The following is a 23,158-nucleotide window of genomic DNA, read 5'->3' as shown; positions in this document are numbered from 1 at the left end:
GTCTTACTAGTGTCTCAAAGTGGAAAAATTGGGAAAGGGTTCACAGGGTTTTCAATTTGGGGGTTGTTTTTAAGGCAGATCTTGCAAGGCAAAAAACTGGTTGGAATTGGAAAAGTTTATGATAGAGTAGTTGTGGATTGGGAGGCAAAGTAAAGTGGTGTCTTAAAGCGAGTCTTGATGAGCAAGCTGTTAGTCTTGATAAATAATCTATTTTTGTTACTTCAAAGCTTTGTATTCCAGGAGCAAGTATTTCCTGGGACAAGTAGCCAAGTTATTTTGACTGGTTCAGTATTGTTTAGCTCAGGGACAGGAAAGTCTGTTGGTTTCAGCTTCCTACATTTAACACACAATTAGGAATACTTATTATTCCTAAAGGCATGTTCTGATTTCTTAGCCCTAAGAACTGTCTTTAGAAACAGATACTTTGTTAAGCCACCCTCTTTTGTAGGAAAGGGGAAATGTTAAAAGCTCAGGTTTCTGAAGCCAGCTAGGCCTGGGTTTGAATCTTGGTATTGAACATGCATTTTCTTATCTGTTAAATGGAGCTAGCTGTTCAGTTGTTCTGAGCATTCAATAGGATCACATAAGTGAAGTTGTTACAGTACTAACAATAAATGATAGCTTTAAAAAAATAAAGGATCCATTTGTGGTCTACTATGATTTCTATTTCAAAAATACATCTCTAATTACTTTTCTCCACTAGTAACTTCTCTCTGGTTAGCCATCTCTTGCTAAAATGCCCTGGTTTTCCTTTCACTACACCACCCGAGCAGCCCAAGTAGATCTTTTAAAACTGCAAATCTGATCCTGTCAGTTCAGACTCAAGCCCCTTCAATAGCTGCTCAATACACTTTGGATATGACGCACTGTGGCTCCCAAGGCCTTGCATGCTCTTTTTTCTGCCTGTTTCCCTGCCCTCGCCTCGAGTCACTCCACTCTCCCTCAGAACCTTCCAGCCATCTTGTTCTCATAAATCCTCAGATATATCCAGTTATTTTCTGTCTTGGTTCCCTCTCTCTGGAAGGTTCTTTTCTCCATTCTTTAGTTGGCTAAATCCTTTAGGTTATTTCCCAAAGGATGAAATAGCACTTCCTCAGAGATGCATTTCCTGAGAACCTCTCCCTGACAATTAATTCTCCATTATAATCTCTTATTACTGCTTTAAAAAAAGTATTTTCCATAAGCGATTCGGGTTCAGGTGGTATTTGGTTACATGAGTAAGTTCTTTAGTGGAGATTTGTGAGATGCTGAGGCACCCATCACTCAAGCAGTATACACTGCACAGTATTTGTTGTCTTTTATCCCTTGCCCCCATCCCACTCTTTCCCCAAGTCGCCAAAGTCCATTGTATCGTTCTTATGCCTTTGTGTCCTCATAGCTTAGCTCTCGCATATCAGTGAGAACATATGATGTTTGGTTTTCCATTCCTGAGTTACTTCACAAAAGAAGATATACGAATGGCCAACAAACATATGAAAGAATGCTCTTATCACTGCTTTTGTTTTCCCTCCATGAAGATTCAAAATTACGTATTTTTTGAAATGCTTCTTTAATGTCTCCCCAAATGATAGACCCCACCACAAATGGGTGGTATTTATGTAGAGGCCATCAGTTCTCCAGCCAGAGGAACAGGAACTTGGGTGGCCATAGCCCCTAAGCTACTAGCTTCCATGCATTCAATAACTGTATCCATTTACCCAGTGTGCCAAAACAAATGCAATCCATTTTTCTTTTCTGTGTGATGTGATGTGAAAAAGGCAAGCACTGTCTTATGCCAGTATTTTTGGTATAGATAGAGAGATAAGCAAGCAGGGATCAAGGATCCAGGTTTTACTATGAGACATCACTTGCGTGAGAAAAAGTAAAACCCACTGTCATTTCCCAGGACCACAATTTCATATGGTGCCCAGTATCATAACGGTAATGACATACCTTCAAACATATCCATCCACAAATTCAAGTTTTCTGCTCTTTAATTATTTCACTTCCATTGTAACATGCCCTCAAAAGAATGAATTTAAATGAGCCAATTAGTAACCAAAGGTCAGTCTGGAGGAAATAATTGACAGAACCAGTCCTCAGATCTCACCAGGGCTCCTTCGATTTAAATTGGAATCCAAGAGAGAAGCATTTATTCATTATTTATTTCATCCGATCATTTATGACAAGTCTGGCCTCTAGGGGAAGCTGGGTATCTGGCTGAAATGCAAAATTAACAAATTAAAATTAACAAGCACAGAAAAGAGAAAAAAAATATCCAGTCTCGCTCCAGCTTACTCCAAGGGCTAGGACTGACACTGGGTGTACCCAGGAATAGTGCCCTTGGCTTCTCAGAGTTGGGCTAACCTTCTCCCCACTCCCACACATGAATCTGTGGTAAAAAATTTCCGCTTAGGTAAAGAGAGAAAGCAGTATTGGTATAATATAAGGGTCGTTTGGCATCAGGTGGGTGCTTTTGAGCACTCAGCAGATCACATCCTTCATGGATCGGCATCCAGGGAAATGAGGGCTCTGCACAGCAGTCCCTCTGAGACAGGGAGAAGGGGGCCCATGCATGACACAATGCCCTCTCCTGGGACAGACTCAATATGGTGGGGTGGCCAGGGTGAGCAAAGGGAAAAGACAGCCTTAGTGGTCAGGAAACAGAGGAGAAGATGGGCTTGCCCCACAAGGACTTAGCTATCCTCAGTCTGGGTTTCAGGCAAACCAGTCCAGGGTGTCTTGGTGGGGATGGGTTGGCAGAGGATAATAACAGGAAATCTAGGAAAGACACACTTTTAGGCTCAGACAGGAGAACCCTACACATAAGGAGCAGAGGATAAGGAATTGCTAATGGCTACTGGGCATGGAGCCTTGGTCGTGTACCCTGAGGCAGACCCATCTCTGAGAGAGGATGGGATCTGAGATCCAGTCCGAGGCCTGTGGTCTGCACTGGGCACCTTAACTAACCTGTTTTCATCACAGATCCCTTTGGGGCAGGGATATGACTGGCACCCAGGTGCTGCTAATGTCTTGCTCCCTGGTTGAATATGACTTTTTGCACGCCTACTGAATACTGGGCCCTTGAATCCACCTGGATTAGCCTCTGCAGAGCCTCGATTGAATAATCTGCCAGCAACACTAGGACCCTGCTGCTCTTCCCTGCCTGCCTATCTGGCTCACCCTACTAAGCTGGGCATATGGCGTTTTTGGCACTGCCAGCCTGGATGGGTTGGGGTAGAGAAAGAGCCTCACTGGACCCAGGTGACTCTCCTCTCATTGGCTTCTCAAAGAAGGAAATTCTGGAGCTGAGTGGCTAAAGACGAAATGTAGAAATTCTCCAGGCTGACGACAGGGTAGGACACCTAAGGCAGAGGGAGTATCACTTCCCACAGGTACAAGCCCCAGGGGAAGTTTCTTGGGCCACAGTCAGCTGGGTGGACCAAAGGCCTATAGAAATTATCAGAGCCTTCCCCACTTTCCTATCTTTGTTCTAGTTTTTTCGCCCATCCACTTTTTCATAGAGCCGTTTCAAATAGGGAACCCAACCTTCTGAGGTCAAGCTATGAAAAGTGTCATTTTAGCACGCCTGCTGACCCCTGGGAAGTACTGGACATATTTGGAGTCCTCTTCTTACCATCAGCAGGATCTTGAAAAAGGAGACAGTCACCCACTGAAAGCTCTCCAGAGGAAATCACGGAGAAACACGAGGAAGAGCTGACATTAAGGAGGCCAACAGAAAGAAGAGTTCAGAGGGTGATGGGGAAGGAAGAATCATTGAGTCTTCCAACATCCTGAAGTCACCTTGTGCTGGTGTTGCCCAGAATTTCATCTTTGGAGTAGACCTTTTCCCTGAGTTGAGCTTTTCCCTGAGTTGACCACAATTTGGTAAAGCTTATTAACACTAAAGTGAGACGTGCCAGGAATCCATTTGGTGGGCCAAAGGTGCATTTTGATAGACCCCAGTCTAAGAGGATTTCTGAAGTGACATTTCAGACAGTGTGATAAAATGAAACAAAAACATTTTCAGGTCTTGGTCAATGGGTCTTTGCTGGAGTCCTTCAGATTCCCTACCTAGACAGCAGTCGGCCTTCCCTGTGCCCACCTGCTCATCCACTTACTGCTCACACACCATCTCCTTTTGTTTTGTTTTGTTAACTTGGTATTTAAATGTGTTGCTGGATGTTGTCTCAAATTCTCTGGGAAGTAGCAGACAATAAGCAAATACATAAATACAGTAGCAGATTGTTTAACCAGGTGTCCAAACCCCAGAAATATATAACAGAAATGTTTTTAAAAAATTTTAAAACAATTATTACTCACTTTTTTACATCAGCTTACTATAATCGCTGAAAAGTTGCAATAGTGGAGATTATAATGAATGATTACAGTGAAATCACTGCAATCTGAGTACATAATTTGTCAGAGCTCTTAGATATATATGTCTGTTGGGGATCACAGCTGTTTATAATTGAGTAAATAGATATTGAACGTTTCACATTTAATGGTTGGGTGTCTCAGGGCTCATCTTCAACTATTGCTCTGTTTACACTCAATCCCACAGCTTCCCAAATTATATCACCAGCCCCAACCTCTCCCTGGAACTCTAATATACATAGCCAAAAGCTTACTCAACACCTCCACTCGGATCTTCATGGATCTCCATGGATCTGTATCTGCATTACTCTAGACCAAGCCACCAGAGTCTCTGGCTTGGACAACTAACTTTCCAGGCCTCCTAGATAGTCTACTGCTTTCACTCTTACCACACAGAAGCCTACTTTCCACATCACTAAGTGTCTCACAGGGTGGATTTTCCCTATAATGGGAGTGGAATCAGGATAAAATAAGATGATGTACAGCATTTTGTAATTAATATTTAATAAAAGTAACTGTTGTTATAATAATATAATTAATAATAAGCATTATTGTTATCCAAAGACAATCTTATAAGAAGGTCTTAAAATTGTGTCAGGTGAGGTGGATCTTTTAGGATGTTCTGTACTGTAACAGAAAGCCTGTATTCAAAATGGTTGAATTTATTTCTCATATGACCAGACTTGCTAAAATTGGATAGGCTGGGAGAAGGGTGTATCAGGGCTGATGTCTGATTTCTTTGTAACGTTTTTGGCCTTAACCTTCTCTGTGTATGGACCTCATCCTTGGCCTGAAAATTAGATGGCTGCAGCAATTATAAATGTCACATCCAGATACTTGTAACATCTCAAGGAAGATAGAATGCGTCTGTTTTCTCACGTGTCTGTTTTTTTTGTTGTTGTTGTTTTTTGTTTTTTTTTTTTTTTGAGACAGAGTCTCGCTTAGTCGCCCAGGCTGGAGTGCAGTGGCGTGATCTCCGCTCACTGCAAGCTCCGCCTCCTGGGTTCACGCCATTCTCCTGCCTCAGCCTCCCGAGTAGCTGGGACTACAGGCGCCCGCCGCCTCGCCCGGCTAGTTTTTTGCATTTTTAGTAGAGACGGGGTTTCACCGTGTTAGCCAGGATGGTCTCGATCTCCTGACCTCGTGATCCGCCCGTCTCGGCCTCCCAAAGTGCTGGGATTACGGGCTTGAGCCACCGCGCCCGGCCTCACGTGTCTGTTTTTAAGAGCGAGGAACCCTTTTCCACAAACTCTACACATTCCCCTAGAGTCCAGAACATTCTAGATTATTCTATTTGGTTGCAAGATTTACTCCATTATTGAAATGAGGAGTGGGTAAGAAAACTACCATTGCTTTTGTATAAGACGTGTCCTTCTTAGTTTGAGGCCAAGGCTAAGAAGGAAGTAAAGCGATCCTAACATATTGGCCAGGAGACAAGATCTTAAAGGGTATGCAATGACAGAGGACTAGTAACTGGGGACAAGCAGAGTTAACGTTTGAAAGGAAGCAGGCAGGAGGGCAGGTGACTGTTGGCAGAGAAAAGATGTCTCTGTTAGGTATACTCTGTTTCCTTAGGCAAACTAGGGGCAGTGAGGAAGTAGAGGAGATCAGCTCCACTGTGGTTCATTCAAATCTCATGATGTCCCAGAGCATTGGTCATTTCTATGGAGATGCCACCATAGGTCACATGGCACAGCCGCCACTCAGATTTGGGCTTCCTTCTCCCATTCCCTGTGACTTAACCTGCTCTCTCCTTGTATCAACGTTGTCTTCACCACTGTCCTAGAAAGGCTTTTAGCCAGGTCAACTTATGGACCACTGGACACCTATAGAGGGCTTTGACTCAGGAATCAATCCTAGTCCAATCAGTTGTGGCCAGTTAGGAGGGTCAAAAAACCAGGTGACATTTCTGCAAAGATTCATTTCTGACCACCTTTTAAAAAGGGAACACAGGCATGGCAAACATTCAATGTTTCCTAGACATCTTTCTGGCATGAGACCTTACCGATAGATGGGATTTATCCCAGCTGTAAAGCCTTAAAGATCCCAAATTGAGATGTTCTCTTTATAACTAAAATATCCATGAGACTGTCACGTAAACAGGTTGTTTTTCTAAGATTCAACATGTCTCTCCCTTGGACAAAGAAAAAAAATTTAAAGAAAAAATAAATAAATGAAATACCGTGCTTCTTTCAATAAAATTCTTTTAAGTTGTATATTGGTTCCTATACATCACACCTCTTAGGCACCACTGTATCCTCTCAGCCCATCTTTTTACTCTAGCCATTGACACGGCAACCAGATGTGCAAGCTGACATCAGCACCTTCCCCAGTGGCTATTCCAATTCATGGGCAAACCTGGAAGTTCAAGGGAGTTAACATTCCAGGGAACACTTTAACTATTCTAGGGTACATTGTGCAAGACTCCTCAAAGGGTCCCCAGAAGGACTGAGTCCCTGTATCCCACAGCAGTGACCAGCTCAATAATACACCCTTGGATTGGTTCTCCCACCTTCTTTGTTTCACAGTTCTGCTCCCTGGGATCACTTTCCAGAGTGAATGGTCTCCATAAAAGCCCTTGTTTGAGGCTCTACTTGTGGGGGTTACCCAGTTCAAGACAACCATGCCTTCCAATCAAGATAGTCTTTCTTTAATCAAGTAGTTCTTGTGATCCAGGAAACATGTATCACTCTTTAACTTGTTAAATTGATGCTTAACTTTTAATTTAATTAAATTAAATTTTTTTTGAGATGGAGTCTTGCTCTGTTGCCAGATTGGAGTGTGGTGGCACGATCTCAGCTAACTGGGACCTCCACCTCCCAAGTAATTCTCTTGCCTCAACTTCCCAAGTAGCTGGGACTATAGGCACGCACCACCACACCTGGCTAATTTTTGTATTTTTAGCAGAGACGGGGTTTCATCATGTTGCCCAGGCTGGTCTTGAACTCCTGACCTCAAGTGGTCTGCTTACCTCGGCCTCCCAAAGTGCTAGGATTACAGGGGTGAGCCACCACACCCGGCCCAGATGCTTAACTTTTAGGGAGCAACACTGTTTGCTTTTATTCTAAGTATGTTATTAGCATATTTTTTTTTACTCCAATATAGCTCGGTAAGTGAAAGAGAATGGAGGCTGAGCAGCAGTCTCGTGAAAAAAGCTCAATGCCAGATCTCCAAGCTTTACTGCATCTTTGAACCAGTAATTCTTAGCGCTTGGTTATGACCTTCACAGAGAAGGTCTGTGAAGACACTCACCACCTACCAGCCTGCTATATTCAATTCTTCATGTGTTTAGTTAGGTACAAGGGGTCTTTCCAAAGTCCCCCGTCATTTTGTTATACACTCATGGTTGAAAAGCATAGCTTTAGATCCATCAGTCTACCCAAGAAGGAAACTGTATCCAACCAGTTAGTGCTATCTCAACTGACATATAGTAAAGAAGACAATTGACGCTTCAAAATGAGTATGACGAAAAATTTAAGTTGGCTTTCTACAAAACAGCATAGGAGCGTTCTGTTTGCTGAGTAAGTATAACAGGATTGTCAATTCAGAATTAAAATAAAAATTACAAGAATCCATTCATCTATTATTTTTTAGACATTATGATGGCTTAGGCACCACAGGAGATACGGAGGATGAAAAGATGAATAGAAAACCATCTCTGCTTTCAAGAAGAGATGATAATAATACCAGTGTATTGAATGGGATGTAAATAAATCACTTTATTTTTTGTCTTCCACTGTTCATTTAGATCTGCTCAGTGAGAGAAGTTTCTCCATTTCTTGTATTTGAAAACCCTGGCAGGTCTATGACTCTATCATCAATTGCTCTTAAATAAGAGACAATCCTATGACTTCCTGGAGTCACAAACCACAGTCTCAATTCAGTAATTTGGATGCCCAATACTGTGGAATAATCAAGTCTCTGAACTTGATTTAGAGCTCAGTCTTCTCCCCTCTTCCAGTTAAGACCAGCTTCAGGGAAAACGGTGCAGTCTTGCAGGGGGCATGTGGTAAGCTTTTCCTTTCCTTCTGTACTCCTTCCTTGCTTAGCTTAAACCATGGATTCTGGGACTTTATGGGTTGGGTGTGGAAAGAAATGAGGGAAAGTGGTTTACTGAACACTCCTACTTGACTGGTCTTCTTATAAGATAGTTTTATATGATCCAAGCCTGGCTGTTATGAGAACTAACTCTTTCTTGTGAGGACACTTTTGGGTGTTTTTTTTTTTTCAGAGACTCTCCCTCTGGCTGTTACCTTGACTGCCACAAAACAGGCAGTGCCTTTCCTTTGGGTAGACAATTTTAATCCCTGCTTAGCATATATTTTCCGGCAGTTGCTGTGGCAGCCCCTAACTCTCTGGTCAAAACTATCTCGAGCAGAATTGAGGGCTTTGATTCTTCAGAGGTGTGTCAAGCTCTCAAAGGGGTTTTCTTGATGTTCCTCTCGCTAGACTCGGAGTGAGAAGGCAGCGTCCCCATCCCTCCCTTTTGTGCTGTGTTGGACCCAGAGAATGGCAGCTCTCTCTAAAGAGATCTCTTTACAAATCTGCCCCTTCGAAAACCCTCTCCACTACTTTTATATTCTCAGAACTGATGAGGGTTTACAACAGAAAAAAAACCTTTTTTTTTAATATCTTTCCTTTGAAGTTTTCTATTTTTGTCTATCTCAGGACTCACCTTGGTAACTGATATTTAACGTAACTTGGCACCTCAATCAAATCATGTAACTTAACAACATGACACAATTGCAATATCATGTGGTCAGCACAGAACAAGAGGTCAATGTATGTGACACTGGGAAAGCAAAGAAAAGGGGCACCTCACTCAGCTGGAGAATGAGTGATCTAGGACATTTTTAGAGAAAGCGATTCCTTTTTTTTTTTTTTTTTGACAGTCTCACTCTGTCACCCAGGCTGGAGTGTGATCTCAGTTCACTGCAACCCCCGCCTCCCAGGTTCAATTTCCTGCCTCAGCCTCCCCAGTAGCTGGGACTACAGGCACATACCACCATGCCTGGTTAATTTTTGCATTTTTTATAGAGATGGGATTTCACCATGTTGCCTAGGCTGGTCTCCCGAGCTCAAGCGATCTGCCTGCCTCAGCCTCCCAAAGTGCTAGGATTACAGGTGTGAGCCACTGTGGCCAGCCCTTGACTCTTTCTTAGCAGATGCATTAGAGCTAACAATGTGATCAAATTTAAGGGAGAGTTTTTTGGAGAAGATGCTGAAGACACCCCATGCCATGTACATTTTTAGAGAGATTTAAAAACGTGGTTACAAAGAAAATCTTGGTGGGTTCTTTAATTTTCCCATTTAGTCTCTGCTATGGATCGAATGTATCCCCCAAGCTTCATGTGTTGGAACTTTGATACCCAGTGCAATGGTTTTGTTGAGACCTAATGAAAGATGTTTGGGTCATGAAGGCACCACTTTCATAAATGGGTTAATACTCTTATTGTGGCAGTGGGTTTGTTATCACAGGAGTGGATTCCTTATAAAAGGATGAGTTTAGCCCTCTCTTGCTCTCTCTCACCCATGTGATGCCTTCTGCCACACAGCAAAAAGGCCCTCGCAAGATGCCAGTTCCTTGAACTTGGACTTCCCAGCCTCCACAATCATGAGTCAATAAATTTCTGTTCGCTATAAATTACTGAGTCTGTGACATTTTGTTATAGCAACACAAAATAGAGTAAGACAGTCCCTAAATTTCCCATAAATTCATACATGTTAATGCCACTGTAAAATCAGAAACTGCATACTATTATTAATTAATCTTGGGAGATTTCTTCAATTTCACTTATGCTGAGAATAAGCTTCATTTTTTAAATGAGAGTATAAGAATGACCATTTATGGATTTAAAAGACATCCCGATGAAAGCTGACGGTGGGAGTCGAGAGGTATGAGTGCTTTGAGATGATGATATCATTTAAAAAATAGTCCAAATAAAATTTAATGGACTGTGAAACTTCAGTTTCAAATTAATGAGTGTACCTAGTAAAAAGCTTTGCACCAAGAAGGAATATTAAATGTCAACTGAAATTTTATAATTAGCTTAATAGTTTAAGCATCTTGCTTATTAATATGTCATTTATTTTGACAGGTATTTTTTGGGGTAGTGAAGGCAAGGAACTGTGTCTTTTAGCATTCTTACCATATCATTATAAATCATTTTCAACATGCTCACACATATGCCACCATGATAGATCATGCAATCAGAATGCATGCGGCATCCAGGCTTCAAGGAAATTTTGACTAAGTGCTTTAAAGTCACAATTATTTACCTAATACTGGATCTTGATTTGATCTGTTCAAAGCTTGAAAGTCATTATCCAAAAGAAAAGACAGCAGATATGGTCAATCAACTTTTATTTTTAATTACCCAAATGTGTACTGTTCTTTGTATGAAGATACAATGGAGGATACAAAAGGAAGAAGAGATAAAATTTCTACCATCCAAAAAGCTAAAATCAGCTGGAGACACTGCACAAAACAGTAAGACTTAAGGCTATATACTGAGTAGCATTTGAGTAGTGTAAGACAACTTAGCACAAAGTAAATCCACACAAGGGGACACCATCAGTGACAATAACAGGGAGTGAAGGAGGATAATTGGGGAATACATCCAGGGAGGTGGGAAAGGCATTGGATTTGTGTTCTAGTCCCCGAGATACCAGTGGCTTATTGCAGCTCTTAGGTAATTAAGTTCCACCCCTGTCGGCTTCAGTTTGCTCAACTCTAAAACAGGTGAGGACTAAATGGTCTTTAATGTCTTTCAGCTGTAACAATACAGTATTCTAAGGACAAATGCAAAGAACTTGGGAAGGTGAGGCTATTACAGGTAAGAGGAAGAACAAGCACAAAGTCACAGTGATAGGAAAAAACTCATTGCTTGTGCATGGGCAAGGTGTGTTGTGGGGCAGCAAGGACCTTGAACAAGCCTATTTAACTATTCTAAAGATTCTGAGGGCAATAAACTTGGAAACTGTTGAAACAGAACGCTAAGCCAGGTGAGGGACACTAAGTAGTGGCCACAATGGACAAAGAGATACCATGTATTTTACAGTCAGAGTTGGACTTATCTTCACACTCCCTGCCTCACTCCACATTATTTGTCTTCATAGAACTTTACTGCAACTCTTTCCCCAAACCCATACTCCAAATACAGTAAGAAGAGAGTGTGATTGCAGACACCTTCTCTCTTTAGACTCGCATGAGTAGCCCCCTTTTGTGGGCCAGGAAGCCAAGAGCCGTTGCTGAAAAAATGGTGGTCAATCCAATCAGCCTGAGCAGGCCTGGCACGGAGGGCAAATATCTCTCCAAGAAGGTCGTGGTGATGGGCAGCGCAGGGACGTCCTGGGTTCAGAAAACATTGGATATTAGTACAGGGCTTGTGCACTTTATTCCAGAAAGTCTGTACTTCCTCCAGCTCTCTGAACGTGATCCATTCTTGCCAACCTCTAGACCATTAAACACGATGTTCCCTCTGCTTATATTGTTTACTCTGTCTTCCTCACTGGACCCTTCACTTCCTCAGGGGGGCTTTCTTTCCTGAGCCCCCAGCCTAGGATGACGTTTTCCTTTTGCATTTTTTTCTCAGCATGTCTTCTTCACTATTCTGTACTTTTTGGTTATCATCTGCATTCTCCACCAGATGTTGAGCTCCACAAAAAATGCTGCTGTGTCTTTGCCACAATGGCTGATGCAGAACACGTGTGCCATAAACACTTGTTAGTAAATGAATCAGTGGTCCTTACAGCCCACAATCCCATCCCTGGCAGAAGCACCAAGAGAATGACTTTGGAGTGGCAGGCCTATTCTCTTTGACTTCACACTTAAAAGGATAGAGCAATAATTCTGACTTTTGTGACCTTGTCCTCTAAAGTGTGTTTTCACTCTAACCTCTATGCATCCCTCCTTCCAGCCAGGAAAACTTCCTAGGATTTTTTTACAAAAATTATGAGTATATTAAAAACAAAATTTTAACATAAATATTCTCCATTTCATTCCCTCTGTTTGTCCCTGGACAGGAGATGCTAACACACTTTCCTTTCTTTTCCTACCTCTTGTTGAGAATCACCAGGCTAGATATTTATTCGACTGGCATTTATTATTATTTTTAGAAGTCTCTGAGAAATGTCTCCCTCCTCATCAAAAAATATTTTTTCCTAATAATCTGTAATGAATGTGGCAGCTACAAATTTATCAAAGTTCATCTAAATCTCTCACCTCTGCCCTAACCCATGATACTTATTTAAATATTCATGTTGAGATCAATTAGGTAAATCACTTAGTTGACTCACTTAGGAAAAGGTATGTGAATATATACAAGTGTGCTCTTCTTGCAAATGATGGGTTTTGGAGAAAAGATATCTAATTTCATGAAATAAAACAGCCTACCACAGACTCTGGTTCTGACTGCCAGACTTCATCCTCTGGAATCTTCCCCATGGCATGCAGGATCTGAAACAAAAGAACACATTGGCAAATAGCAAAAGTGACATCATCTTTCTTCTAATCTGCTCCCTAAATAAAGGACTAAGTAACTGTCTCTTGAGATATCCATCAAAAACACCAAGGTAAAGGCCAGAACACTCCACTCAACCTTTAAGTGGCACCAAAAGGTCTTTCTCCTGTGGTATAAGAGGTTCCAATCATTAGGCTTACCATAAATTTTAATAGTTGTGAACACACCTCAGATAGAGATGAGATCAGAGGAACTGTCAGAAAATGTTTCCTGTGAAATGAATTGAATTTTGAGTCCTAATAGAAGCATGTTTGGTTCTAGAATATCAGACCTAGGTTATATTTCAAGTATAGTCAGGTTGATCATTTGTCCCATGGGTTCTTTTTACCTTGGGTGACACGTTAGGTATTTTCATTATTACTTCGGGCTAAGGTATTCACTTCACCCGAGACAATAGTTAAAATGGTACTTTATGGGTCTTAATATGAGGGTTACTTGAGAGTTGGTCTCCAGGCTCTCAGATATCTTTGACCCACATGTCCGGACCATGAGTTGCCTCCTTCCCCATAATCTGTGACCCCGGACTCTACCTCTCGGGCCGCTCTCTCCCCGGCCTCTACAGCCCCCTCCATGTAGCCGCTCCAGTGTGTGGCAGTCTCGGTGCCTGCAAAGTAAATCCTGTCCACTGGCTGGCGTAGAACCCTTGGAATAAAAGCAAAGAGGCAAAAGTGGTCAGTCTCAGAGAGTCAGAGAAAAGTTTTCCCATAAAGACCAACGCTGGTCAGCTTCCTCAGATTCTAAACAATCAAGAAGGACATTGGCAATTTTGGAATAACGTTTATGTGGTTCCTCCAGCTCTTGCATGATCCTTGTCACAAACAAAATGGAATAAAAGCCAAAGTTCATTCCTGCACCAAGAGTTGCAGGTGAAGGAGCTGACATTAATGGACGTAAATTATGTATCTGCTTCACCAACATGAAATGAGGGACTGTATAAGCCCAGTCACATGGCTCCCTTTACGGCTCACTGGCTCTGTGGTTATTCCACTAGTGAACTTGGCAAATCACTTCCTCTCACTGTGCTCTGGCTTCCTTGCCTCTTAAAGCGAATGGTCCACTGATTTCTAAGACCCTTTCCATCAGTAAAATTTAACAAATCTGAGAGTCTGACTATGGCTCCATGACTACTATTCCTTGAACACTTGCCTGTACTGGTGAGGTCGGTACTATTATTATCCCCATTTTGCAGATGAGAATATAGAGGTAGACTGTGGTGGACATTGTGATGAACCACGCAGGCCCCCTTCAAGAATGAAAGACTTATTCCCAGCTGCTGGGAGTGCTGCCAGAAGAGGGCCTACTGATGTCAGCCCTCTTTGGAGATTGCCTCTGCTAAAAAAAACTATGTCACCTAGGTCATGCCTCCTTCCAGTAGCAGTTGCATCCAGTGACTGATCACCATAGGCTGTAAATACCTGATTCCCAAGCTCCAACTTGAGACCACCCACTCTGAAGGGCCATTCTAGTTCTGGAACTCCCTCTGGGGTCAGCTGAGGCCTTCTCTAGAACTGCATTGCAGCCCAAGTTCTCCCTATGCCCACTCCTGCTTCCTTCTCCCTTCCACAGCTGCCAATCCTAAGGGCATGCCTTAATATATATCCTGTCTGCTAACCGTTGTTTCAGGGTCTGCTTTCTGGAACCTAACCAGCAACAAAGACAAAGTAATCTGCTCTCGGTCACAGCTAGCAAGTAGCAGAGTTGATATTTGAACACAGGCAATCTGACTCTGGAACCTACAGTCTTAACCACTTAGTTACACTTCCTCTCTCTATTGCATTACTTCTTCAATCTTTTAAATAACTCTGTGACATAGCTACTATTATCAATTAAAATTATCATTATCTAATTTTACACATGAGGAAACTGAGGCTTGGAGAAATGTTCAGTGATATGCCAAGAGCCACACTCCTAGAAAATAGCAAAGCCAGGATTTGAACCATGTCTACTAAATGTCAAAGTCTCTGTTTTCATTTTATATTCTTTGCCTGGTGTAACATCACCCTATAATATTTAATAGCTAGTAGAGTGCCCACATGCTATATGAGGGACTGAAATGTCATAGCACATGGCCTGTAAGAGGGGCAGTTCATTGTTGCTCTGACAAAAATACCATAAGGAAAGCACCATCAACACGCCATTATTCATTCTGTCTCAGGATTCTCTTATATCTGATAAGCGATGTCAAGAGCTAACACCCATGCTCCATCTTAGTCAACACTGTACACCACTGGGCCTTTTATTAGAAAACCAAATGAGCTGGCTTGCATTGGTGGGTTTTCTTTCACCTGCTCTGACTGCAGTCATCAAAAAGAGGAGAAGAAAATACAAGGAGAGATATTATATAGAATACAGATGGTCTCCGACTTATAAGTTTTAACTTTATGATGGTGTTAAAGCAATACACATTCAGTAGAAATCATACTTCAAGTACCCATATAACCATTCTGTCTGTCACTTTCAATACCATATTTAAAACTTGACATGAGATATCCAACCCTCTATTATAAAATATGCTTTCTGTTAGATTATTTTGCCCAACTGTAGGCTAATATAAGTGTTCTGAGCACGTTTAAGGTAGCTAAGCTAAACTATGATATTTGGTAGGTTAGGTGTATTAAGTGCATTTTCCACTTAAAATATTTTCAATTTGTGGTGGGTTTATTGGGATATAACCACATCATATTTTGAGGAACATCTGTATTAGTATATTGATGACAACACATGAAATGAATCTGTAATTATAGAGAGTCTAAGGGTATTCAGGAAGGAACCCTTCCTGCAAGAGAAGGTGGATTGACTTTCCCCATGTTGATTAAACAATGTCATTTTTCACTACATGTTTACTTTTTTTCCAATGAAGAAAACTAACCCCAGTTGGAGACCTCTGGGAGGCCTGGCTAGACCCTAAGAATGAAATATTAGAAGAAAGAACAAAGGCTTAGAGAACTAATCATACTATCAATCAGAAAATGTAAAAACCAAGAATTAATTTTAAACAAAGAGATAGCTTCCCTCCACTTGTCATTTGGAAATTATGTTCCTTTGGGGAAAAAAATGTCCAACAACCAGGTAAGAAAAACACTTGCCCCTTCTTTTGCAGGTGCGTGAACAGACAGTATATATTTACAAAAGATTATAGGACATCACAAAGTACAGCTCCACATATATTTCTTGTGGCTTATGAGTTTTACTGCATAATCACGACAATCATTTTTTCACTCTATCCAGAAGAAAAATTTCTTGAGAAAGGTACATTTAGTTCTTTACCAAGTTGTACTGTTAATTCTGTCTTCTCTCTTCCTTTAGAACATGTACTGTGAACTTCCAGGGCTCTGAATATAAAACTTATTGCAATATCTTAAATGCCATGGCCCTGAAGAGTCAAGAGAAGTTGTCTGGGCAGGTAGTCTCTGTTCAAGCTGGGAGTTATGTTAAGCTAAATTGTGCCTTAGAGTCTACCCTACAAATTGAAGGTAGTTATAGGAAGCCTTACATATATCCCTGGGAAGGAATAAAGATAAAAGAAGGCATTACTGTATCACCCCCAGTGCCAGATACGATGGGATTTATCTTGCTTCTCTCACGTGGTCAGGATCAGGCCAGTCCAGGTAAGTGTCCTTTTTGCTCCCCAAACCAAAAGGTATTTTCCTGACACTCTTTATGAAATTGAGCATAAAACTCACCACTCTGTGGTCATAAATCTAATCATATCACACTTCTGATTTAAAACAAAGCCAAAAACAAAAGTAATGCAGTGACAGCTGTTCTCTGTTGAAATATCAAGTTTTGTATTCCTGAATGTGTCATATAGGGCAAAGGGTCCTTCCTCCCCCTTTAGTCTGATTCTCCATTCTGTCCTTAATATCACCCATAGCCCATCTGATATAATTTTGACATTTGTCCCCACCCAAATCTCATGTAGAATTGTAACTCCCAGTGCTTGAGGTGGGGCCTGGTGGGAGGTGTTTGGATCATGGGGGCGGATCCCTCATGGCTTGGTGTCTTCTTCATGATAGTGAGTTCTCACAAGATCTGGTCACATAAGAGTGTATGGCACCTCTCCCTACCACACTTCCTTGTTCCTGCTTTCGCCGTGTAACTTGCCTGTTCTCACTTTGCCTTCTGCCATGATTGTGAGCTCCCTGAGGCTTCACCAGAAACTGAGCAGATGCCAGCACCATGCTTGTATAGCCTGCAGAACTGTGAGCCAATTAAACCTTTTTTCTTTATAAGTTCCCCAGACTCAGGTCTTTATTTTAAGCAATGAAAGAATGGGCTAATACACCATCCATGCAAAGTTCTTCCCCAGACCTTCCAGAAACCTGTAGGATCCTAGCATTTTCCTCATACCATGCCATCTGCATAGACTGCATCCCCAATAGCCTTTCTCTGCCTCCTACAACCCTCAGGTGGTATGTGCATTATGAAGCCTTCTCAGATTTCTCTAAGTAAGGCTAGCCTGTGCCTCAGTGTTTCCCAGTGGTATCTCTATGCCCCTGTATTACAGCATTTACCTCAGTGTTAACATTCTGAGTGGTGATACAGTAGTGCCCTCTTTTATCCTTATTCCCTCCCAGGGACATATGTCAGTACTGTAGAGTCAATTTTTGATGTCATGTCCTCTCCCCATCCCCACCCTAGCCTTCAACACTGTCAGCTCCTTCTCAGCAGGGAGGGCGTCCTTGGTATTGAAGTTTTCAGCACAGTGCTTGGCAAATGGTTGGCACTTAGCCAATAAACGCAGACTGAAACAAATACCATTGACATATTCTACGCTCAGTGATACGGTTTGGCTCTGTGTCCCCACCCAAATCTCATATTGTAGCTCCCATAATTCCCACGTGTTGTGGGAGGGACCCGTTGGGGGATGAGTGAATCATGGGCGCGGGTCTTTCCTGTGCTGTTCTCGTGATAATGAATGGATCTCACAAGATCTGATGGTTTTAAAAATGGGAGTTTCTTTGCACAAGCTCTCTCCTTGCCTGCTGCCTTCGACATAAGATGTGACTTGCTCCTCCTTGCCTTTCGCCATGATTGTGAAGCTTCCCCAGCCGTGTGGAACTGTAAGTCCAATAAACCTCTTTCTTTTGTAAATTGCCCATCTCAGGTATGTCTTTATCGGCAGCATGAAAACGGACTAATACAGTCAACATATCTAAAAATTAACTTAAAGACCCAGCAGCTTATCAGGTGCTGCCCTTTGGCCCCATAATGTTCTCTTGGATAATATTTTGCCATCTTCAAGCAGGTAAAGAAAGTGCCAACCAAAGTTATTATGTATCTTCTGATAAACAGGTTTTAATCCTTATTTGACCTTATCTTCTGATAAGCAGGTTTTAATCCTTATTTGACCAGTTTTCATGGACAGATTGATTAGCCATTTCCTCTGTTTGCCACATACTTTCAACAGTCTTTGACTCACTAGTTTACATTTCTCATTCTGTTTAGATTAAGCTTTTGGCATTAAATTATTGCTTGGTTTAGTAATACTATGATTGTCATAAAAATCACTGCTATATTATTAGTTCATTTATTGTCATCAAATAAATTAAACAACAACATACTTGTATGTATAATACTGTGAATGCTAAAAGCCATTGAACTGTGCACCATTTTGAATAGGTGAATTGTATGGTATGTGAATTATGTCTCAATAAGGATGTTAAAAAATAACTCACACTTCCCAGCATCTAAGGACTAGGATAAAAAAATAAAAATTCATACTTTCTTGAGCATACTGATTATTGCTCACTGTACATCATTTTGTCCTTTCCCATTCACTTGCTAAGAAAGTGAGGTTCAGAAAGGAGAAGTGACCTGTTTGGCATGACAAAGTTGGTTATTGGTAGAATCAGAGCTGGGACCAAAGTCTCTTCATGCCCAGTCTAGAACTCATTTTGTTTTTATAATTTTGTCCCCATGTTGGCAGTTGTACAGTGGCATTTGAGGAAGTTTTACTGAGTCCTAACTCAGTATAAGGACACTTCTTCTGAGACTGTGGGTGAACCCTTGGACTTCCTAAAATGCTACTCTTTTTTGATTTTTAATTTTTATAGGTACACAGTAGGTGTATATATTTATGGGTTACATGATGTGTTTTGATACAGGCATGCAATGTATAATAACCACATCGTGAAGAATGGGGTAAAATGCTATTCTCATGCTGAAACCTTCTATGGTTATATTGATTGGAATTGCCCTTCCAGAAAAATTAAAATTGAAAAGTAGCACCATGGTGTATGTATAATTATAATGATTTCATTCATAAGATACATGATTTCATTCATAAGATACACAATTTCATTCATAAGATACAAAGGAAATTGGGGGATTTTTTTTTTTTTTTTTTTGTATTTATGAGAAACAAGGGAGAAGAGCTACCTGAACCTATTTAGGGTTTGGATTCAGGTGCAGGGGATTTCAGTCACAGCTTAGCACGCTTTTACTCTACCTTCCATATTGAGTCAGGATCCCAGGGGGGAAGTAAGTTGTGTAGCAGCCCCCGGAGTACTGCTCCTCACACCAGTTCTTTTCTTCATAATGCACTGGCTGCAAGACAGAGCGACAAAAACTTGAAGGAGACACAGAGAAAGCTATCTAACCTGGAATAAATTGAACAGTTTAGTAGGCTTTGTATTGTCAAACCAATGTATTTTGGAAATAGAGTTGCATTATCCTGATGTTTTAAAAGATATGTCTTTGGGTAGGTAAATGTCATAGGTAATAAGCTTCTAAGAAATTCAGATTTTAGAATTTTTTTTCATTTAGTTTCTTCATATCTTAAGTATTGTTCATAAATTGCAATAGTCTAATTCCATTTTTACTTTGGTCTTACCTATTAAAAAGTTTTAGTGCCTGAAGCTTTCAAGAAAAGTTTTTAAAAGGATTTATGTTTACTGGAGTGGCTGGATAGGAAAAAAGGGCAGAAAAATATGTCTGTTGAAGAAAAAGGATTATCAGGTTCATGTTTTGGTGGAGGTGAGCTTTCTTGAGGGAAGCTGAACAGACAAACTTACATTTTTGTGGCAGGCAAGCACTTCTGTTGATGGTGGTATTTGTAAACGACCATTGGTCTGAAAAACTTGTTTTTGCCATGAACAGGCAAAACTGGCCAAGACTTTGTAAAGTTCAAATGCTTTTGTAAAGTAACCAAACAGAAGCTTTATCATTAAGCATTACTTCAAAAAGATAAAATCAACGTAGCAAGTTTTAAGAAAACAATTTTTTTAAATTAATTAATTAATTTATTATTATTATTATACTTTAAGTTCTAGGGTACATGTGCATAACGTGCAGGTTTGTTACATATGTATACTTGTGCCATGTTGCTGTGCTGCACCCATCAACTCGTCAGCATCCATCAACTTGTCATTTACATCAGGTATAACTCCCAATGCAATCCCTCCCCCCTCCCCCCACCCCATGATAGGCCCCGGTGTGTGATGTCCCCCTTCCCGAGTCCAAGTAATCTCATTGTTCAGTTCCCACCTATGAGTGAGAACATGCGGTGTTTGGTTTTCTGTTCTTGTGATAGTTTGCTAAGAATGATGGTTTCCAGCTGCATCCATGTCCCTACAAAGGACACAAACTCATCCTTTTTTATGGCTGCATAGTATTCCATGGTGTATATGTGCCACATTTTCTTAATCCAGTCTGTCACTGATGGACATTTGGGTTGATTCCAAGTCTTTGCTATTGTGAATAGTGCCGCAGTAAACATACGTGTGCATGTGTCTTTATAGCAGCATGATTTTCAATGCCATCCCCATCAAGCTACCAATGAGTTTCTTCACAGAATTGGAAAAAACTGCTTTAAAGTTCATATGGAACCAAAAAAGAGCCCGCATCTCCAAGGCATTCCTAGGTCAAAAGAACAAAGCTGGAGGCATCACGCTACCTGACTTCAAACTATACTACAAGGCTACAGTAACCAAAACAGCATGGTACTGGTACCAAAACAGAGATATAGCCCAATGGAACAGAACTGAGTCCTCAGAAATAATACCACACATCTACAGCCATTTGATCTTTGACAAACCTGAGAGAAACAAGAAATGGGGAAAGGATTCCCTATTTAATAAATGGTGCTGGGAAAATTGGCTAGCCATAAGTAGAAAGCTGAAACTGGATCCTTTCCTTACTCCTTATATGAAAATTAATTCAAGATGGATTAGAGACTTAAATGTTAGACCTAATACCATAAAAACCCTAGAGGAAAACCTAGGTAGTACCATTCAGGACATAGGCATGGGCAAAGACTTCATGTCTGAAACACCAAAAGCAACGGCAGCAAAAGCCAAAATTGACAAATGGGATCTAATTAAACTAAAGAGCTTCTGCACAGCAAAAGAAACTACCGTCAGAGTGAACAGGCAACCTACAGAATGGGAGAAATTTTTTTTTTTTTTTTTTTTTTTTTTGAGATGGAGTCTTGCTCTGTCACCCAGGCTGAAGTGCAATGGCCGGATCTCAGCTCACTGCAAGCTCCGCCTCCCGGGTTTACGCCATTCTCCTGCCTCAGCCTCCCGAGTAGCTGGGACTACAGGCGCCCACTACCTCGCCCGGCTAGTTTTTTGTATTTTTTAGTAGAGACGGGGTTTCACTGTGTTAGCCAGGATGGTCTGGATCTCCTGACCTCGTGATCCGCCCGCCTCAGCCTCCCAAAGTGCTGGGATTACAGGCTTCAGCCACTGCGCCCGGCCAACAATGTTTGTTTTAAAGAGAGATTTTGAAAAATATTTTGTTTAAAATAATTGCAATCACACAGCTGACTTCGGACAGTCATTTGTAAAGCATCCTATTTACAAAGCATGATTATGAGGTTCCGCCTGATGGGTTAAGTGGCTCCAGGTCTTCTGTGGTATCACCATGCTACACCCCGTAGCACCTGACGGCTACATCCACCTCCTAAGCAAGCTTCCCTGGCTGTCTGCAACCAATGAGAAGAAAGGGTGGACTTTATCTTTCACTGTGTCTTGTTCCCAGGAATTTCTTCCTTCCACAAAATAGACACCAAAGCAAAAATTAAACAAGCGGCCCTCTCCATGCCAAGAGCAAACAAGAACAGGACCAACTTATTTTTATCATCAGGAATTAATCATCCACACCCTTATTAGGAAAAGGGACTTTCTCAAATGAAAAATGATCAGCCTTTTTCAAAATATGAGGACAAACGCTTTCCTCTCCAACTGAAGTTCCCCAAACTCCCATCTCACGAGTTGTTGGAGGAACTTCAATTAACAAACTGCTCTAGCCTGGGAGTGTCTCAGAATGCAACTTCAAAAAGTTTGAATATCTACCAGGGTGAAATCTCTTGAATGGCTTTTTTTTTTTTTTTTTTAAATCAACTCCACACTCTTTATTCTCCAAATCTCTACCATTGAATGGCATTTTTAAACAGAAAACTAATAATTTTTAACAGATGTTAAGTGCTTTTCCTGGTGAGTATATACTGTATTTTTTGTTTTGATACTTTACTCAATATCCTTGAGCCTGGAGGCTATGCCTATATTTAAACTTGCTAAATGGTATATGAAAGCAAAAAAACAAAACAACAACAACAACAAAAAAGCAAAGCATATTCCTCATTCATATTGTTTCCCCTAATTGTTCTAGTTTATTTGCTGAGAAACAATTCCAAGAAACATCAAGAGCATGTGTTTCGCCTGTATCAAGTACAGAAGATCTGCAATGGTGGGGCAAGGAGGGAGGGAGAGAATTTTGCTTTAAAATAGTGAACAAAAATGACAAATTTGAAAGACACAACAACTTGACCAGGAGGAAGCAAGTCACTCCAAAGCTAAGCAAAGTAAGTGTTAGAGTAATAGGGCTAAGTCATGTAGCTGCTCAACTAGATTATGGTATATACTACAGAGATTTGGATTTAAGAGGCTTAACAAGTTAAACATTCTCAGCCTCCTCATTAGACTTTTTTCATGCATTAACTGCTCATTTGTACATTGGTCTCTATTGTCTTCAAATGCTTCACAGATAACTGGATTTAATAATCACTTTCAAAAGGTGGCATAGTCTATGTCAAAATATTAAAAACTTAATAGTCTGATGAATGTCATGAGAATGCCAATTCATCATTTTAAATATTGATGAGGGAGGTGATTATGGGTAATTGTTATGAGTACTTTGGGCCCTCTGACTGTCACCAAATGCCCCCTACCCTGCCCCCATCCCACCTTTAACCACCTTAGAGTTCTACTTGATTCATTTGAAGATCACCGTTTTTTCAGGCTACTTCCAAAGGTGTCTAGAAAACTCAACTGGCA

The 23,158-nt window shown here is 41.1% G+C and overlaps 1 protein-coding gene across 2 annotated transcripts in view; it reads right to left on the bottom strand.

Annotated features, from left to right (window-relative positions):
• Positions 1-10,703: 10,703 nt before the first annotated feature.
• LOC105463385 (monoamine oxidase B) overlaps positions 10,704-23,158 on the bottom strand; it is a 123,881-nt gene continuing 111,426 nt past the window's right edge. For both annotated transcript variants that reach the window (XM_011710450.2, XM_011710455.3), the window contains exons 12-15: positions 19,330-19,427; positions 13,409-13,520; positions 12,752-12,814; positions 10,704-11,707 (exon numbers count right to left, since the gene is read on the bottom strand). In XM_011710450.2, coding sequence (XP_011708752.1) covers positions 11,555-11,707; positions 12,752-12,814; positions 13,409-13,520; positions 19,330-19,427 — 426 coding nt within the window. In that variant the 3' untranslated portion in view covers positions 10,704-11,554. The remainder of the gene's footprint in view (positions 11,708-12,751; positions 12,815-13,408; positions 13,521-19,329; positions 19,428-23,158) is intronic.

Source organism: Macaca nemestrina, chromosome X, assembly GCF_043159975.1.
Source record: "Macaca nemestrina isolate mMacNem1 chromosome X, mMacNem.hap1, whole genome shotgun sequence".
Taxonomy (NCBI): domain Eukaryota; kingdom Metazoa; phylum Chordata; class Mammalia; order Primates; family Cercopithecidae; genus Macaca; species Macaca nemestrina.
This window is presented reverse-complemented; position numbering and strand designations above follow the sequence as displayed.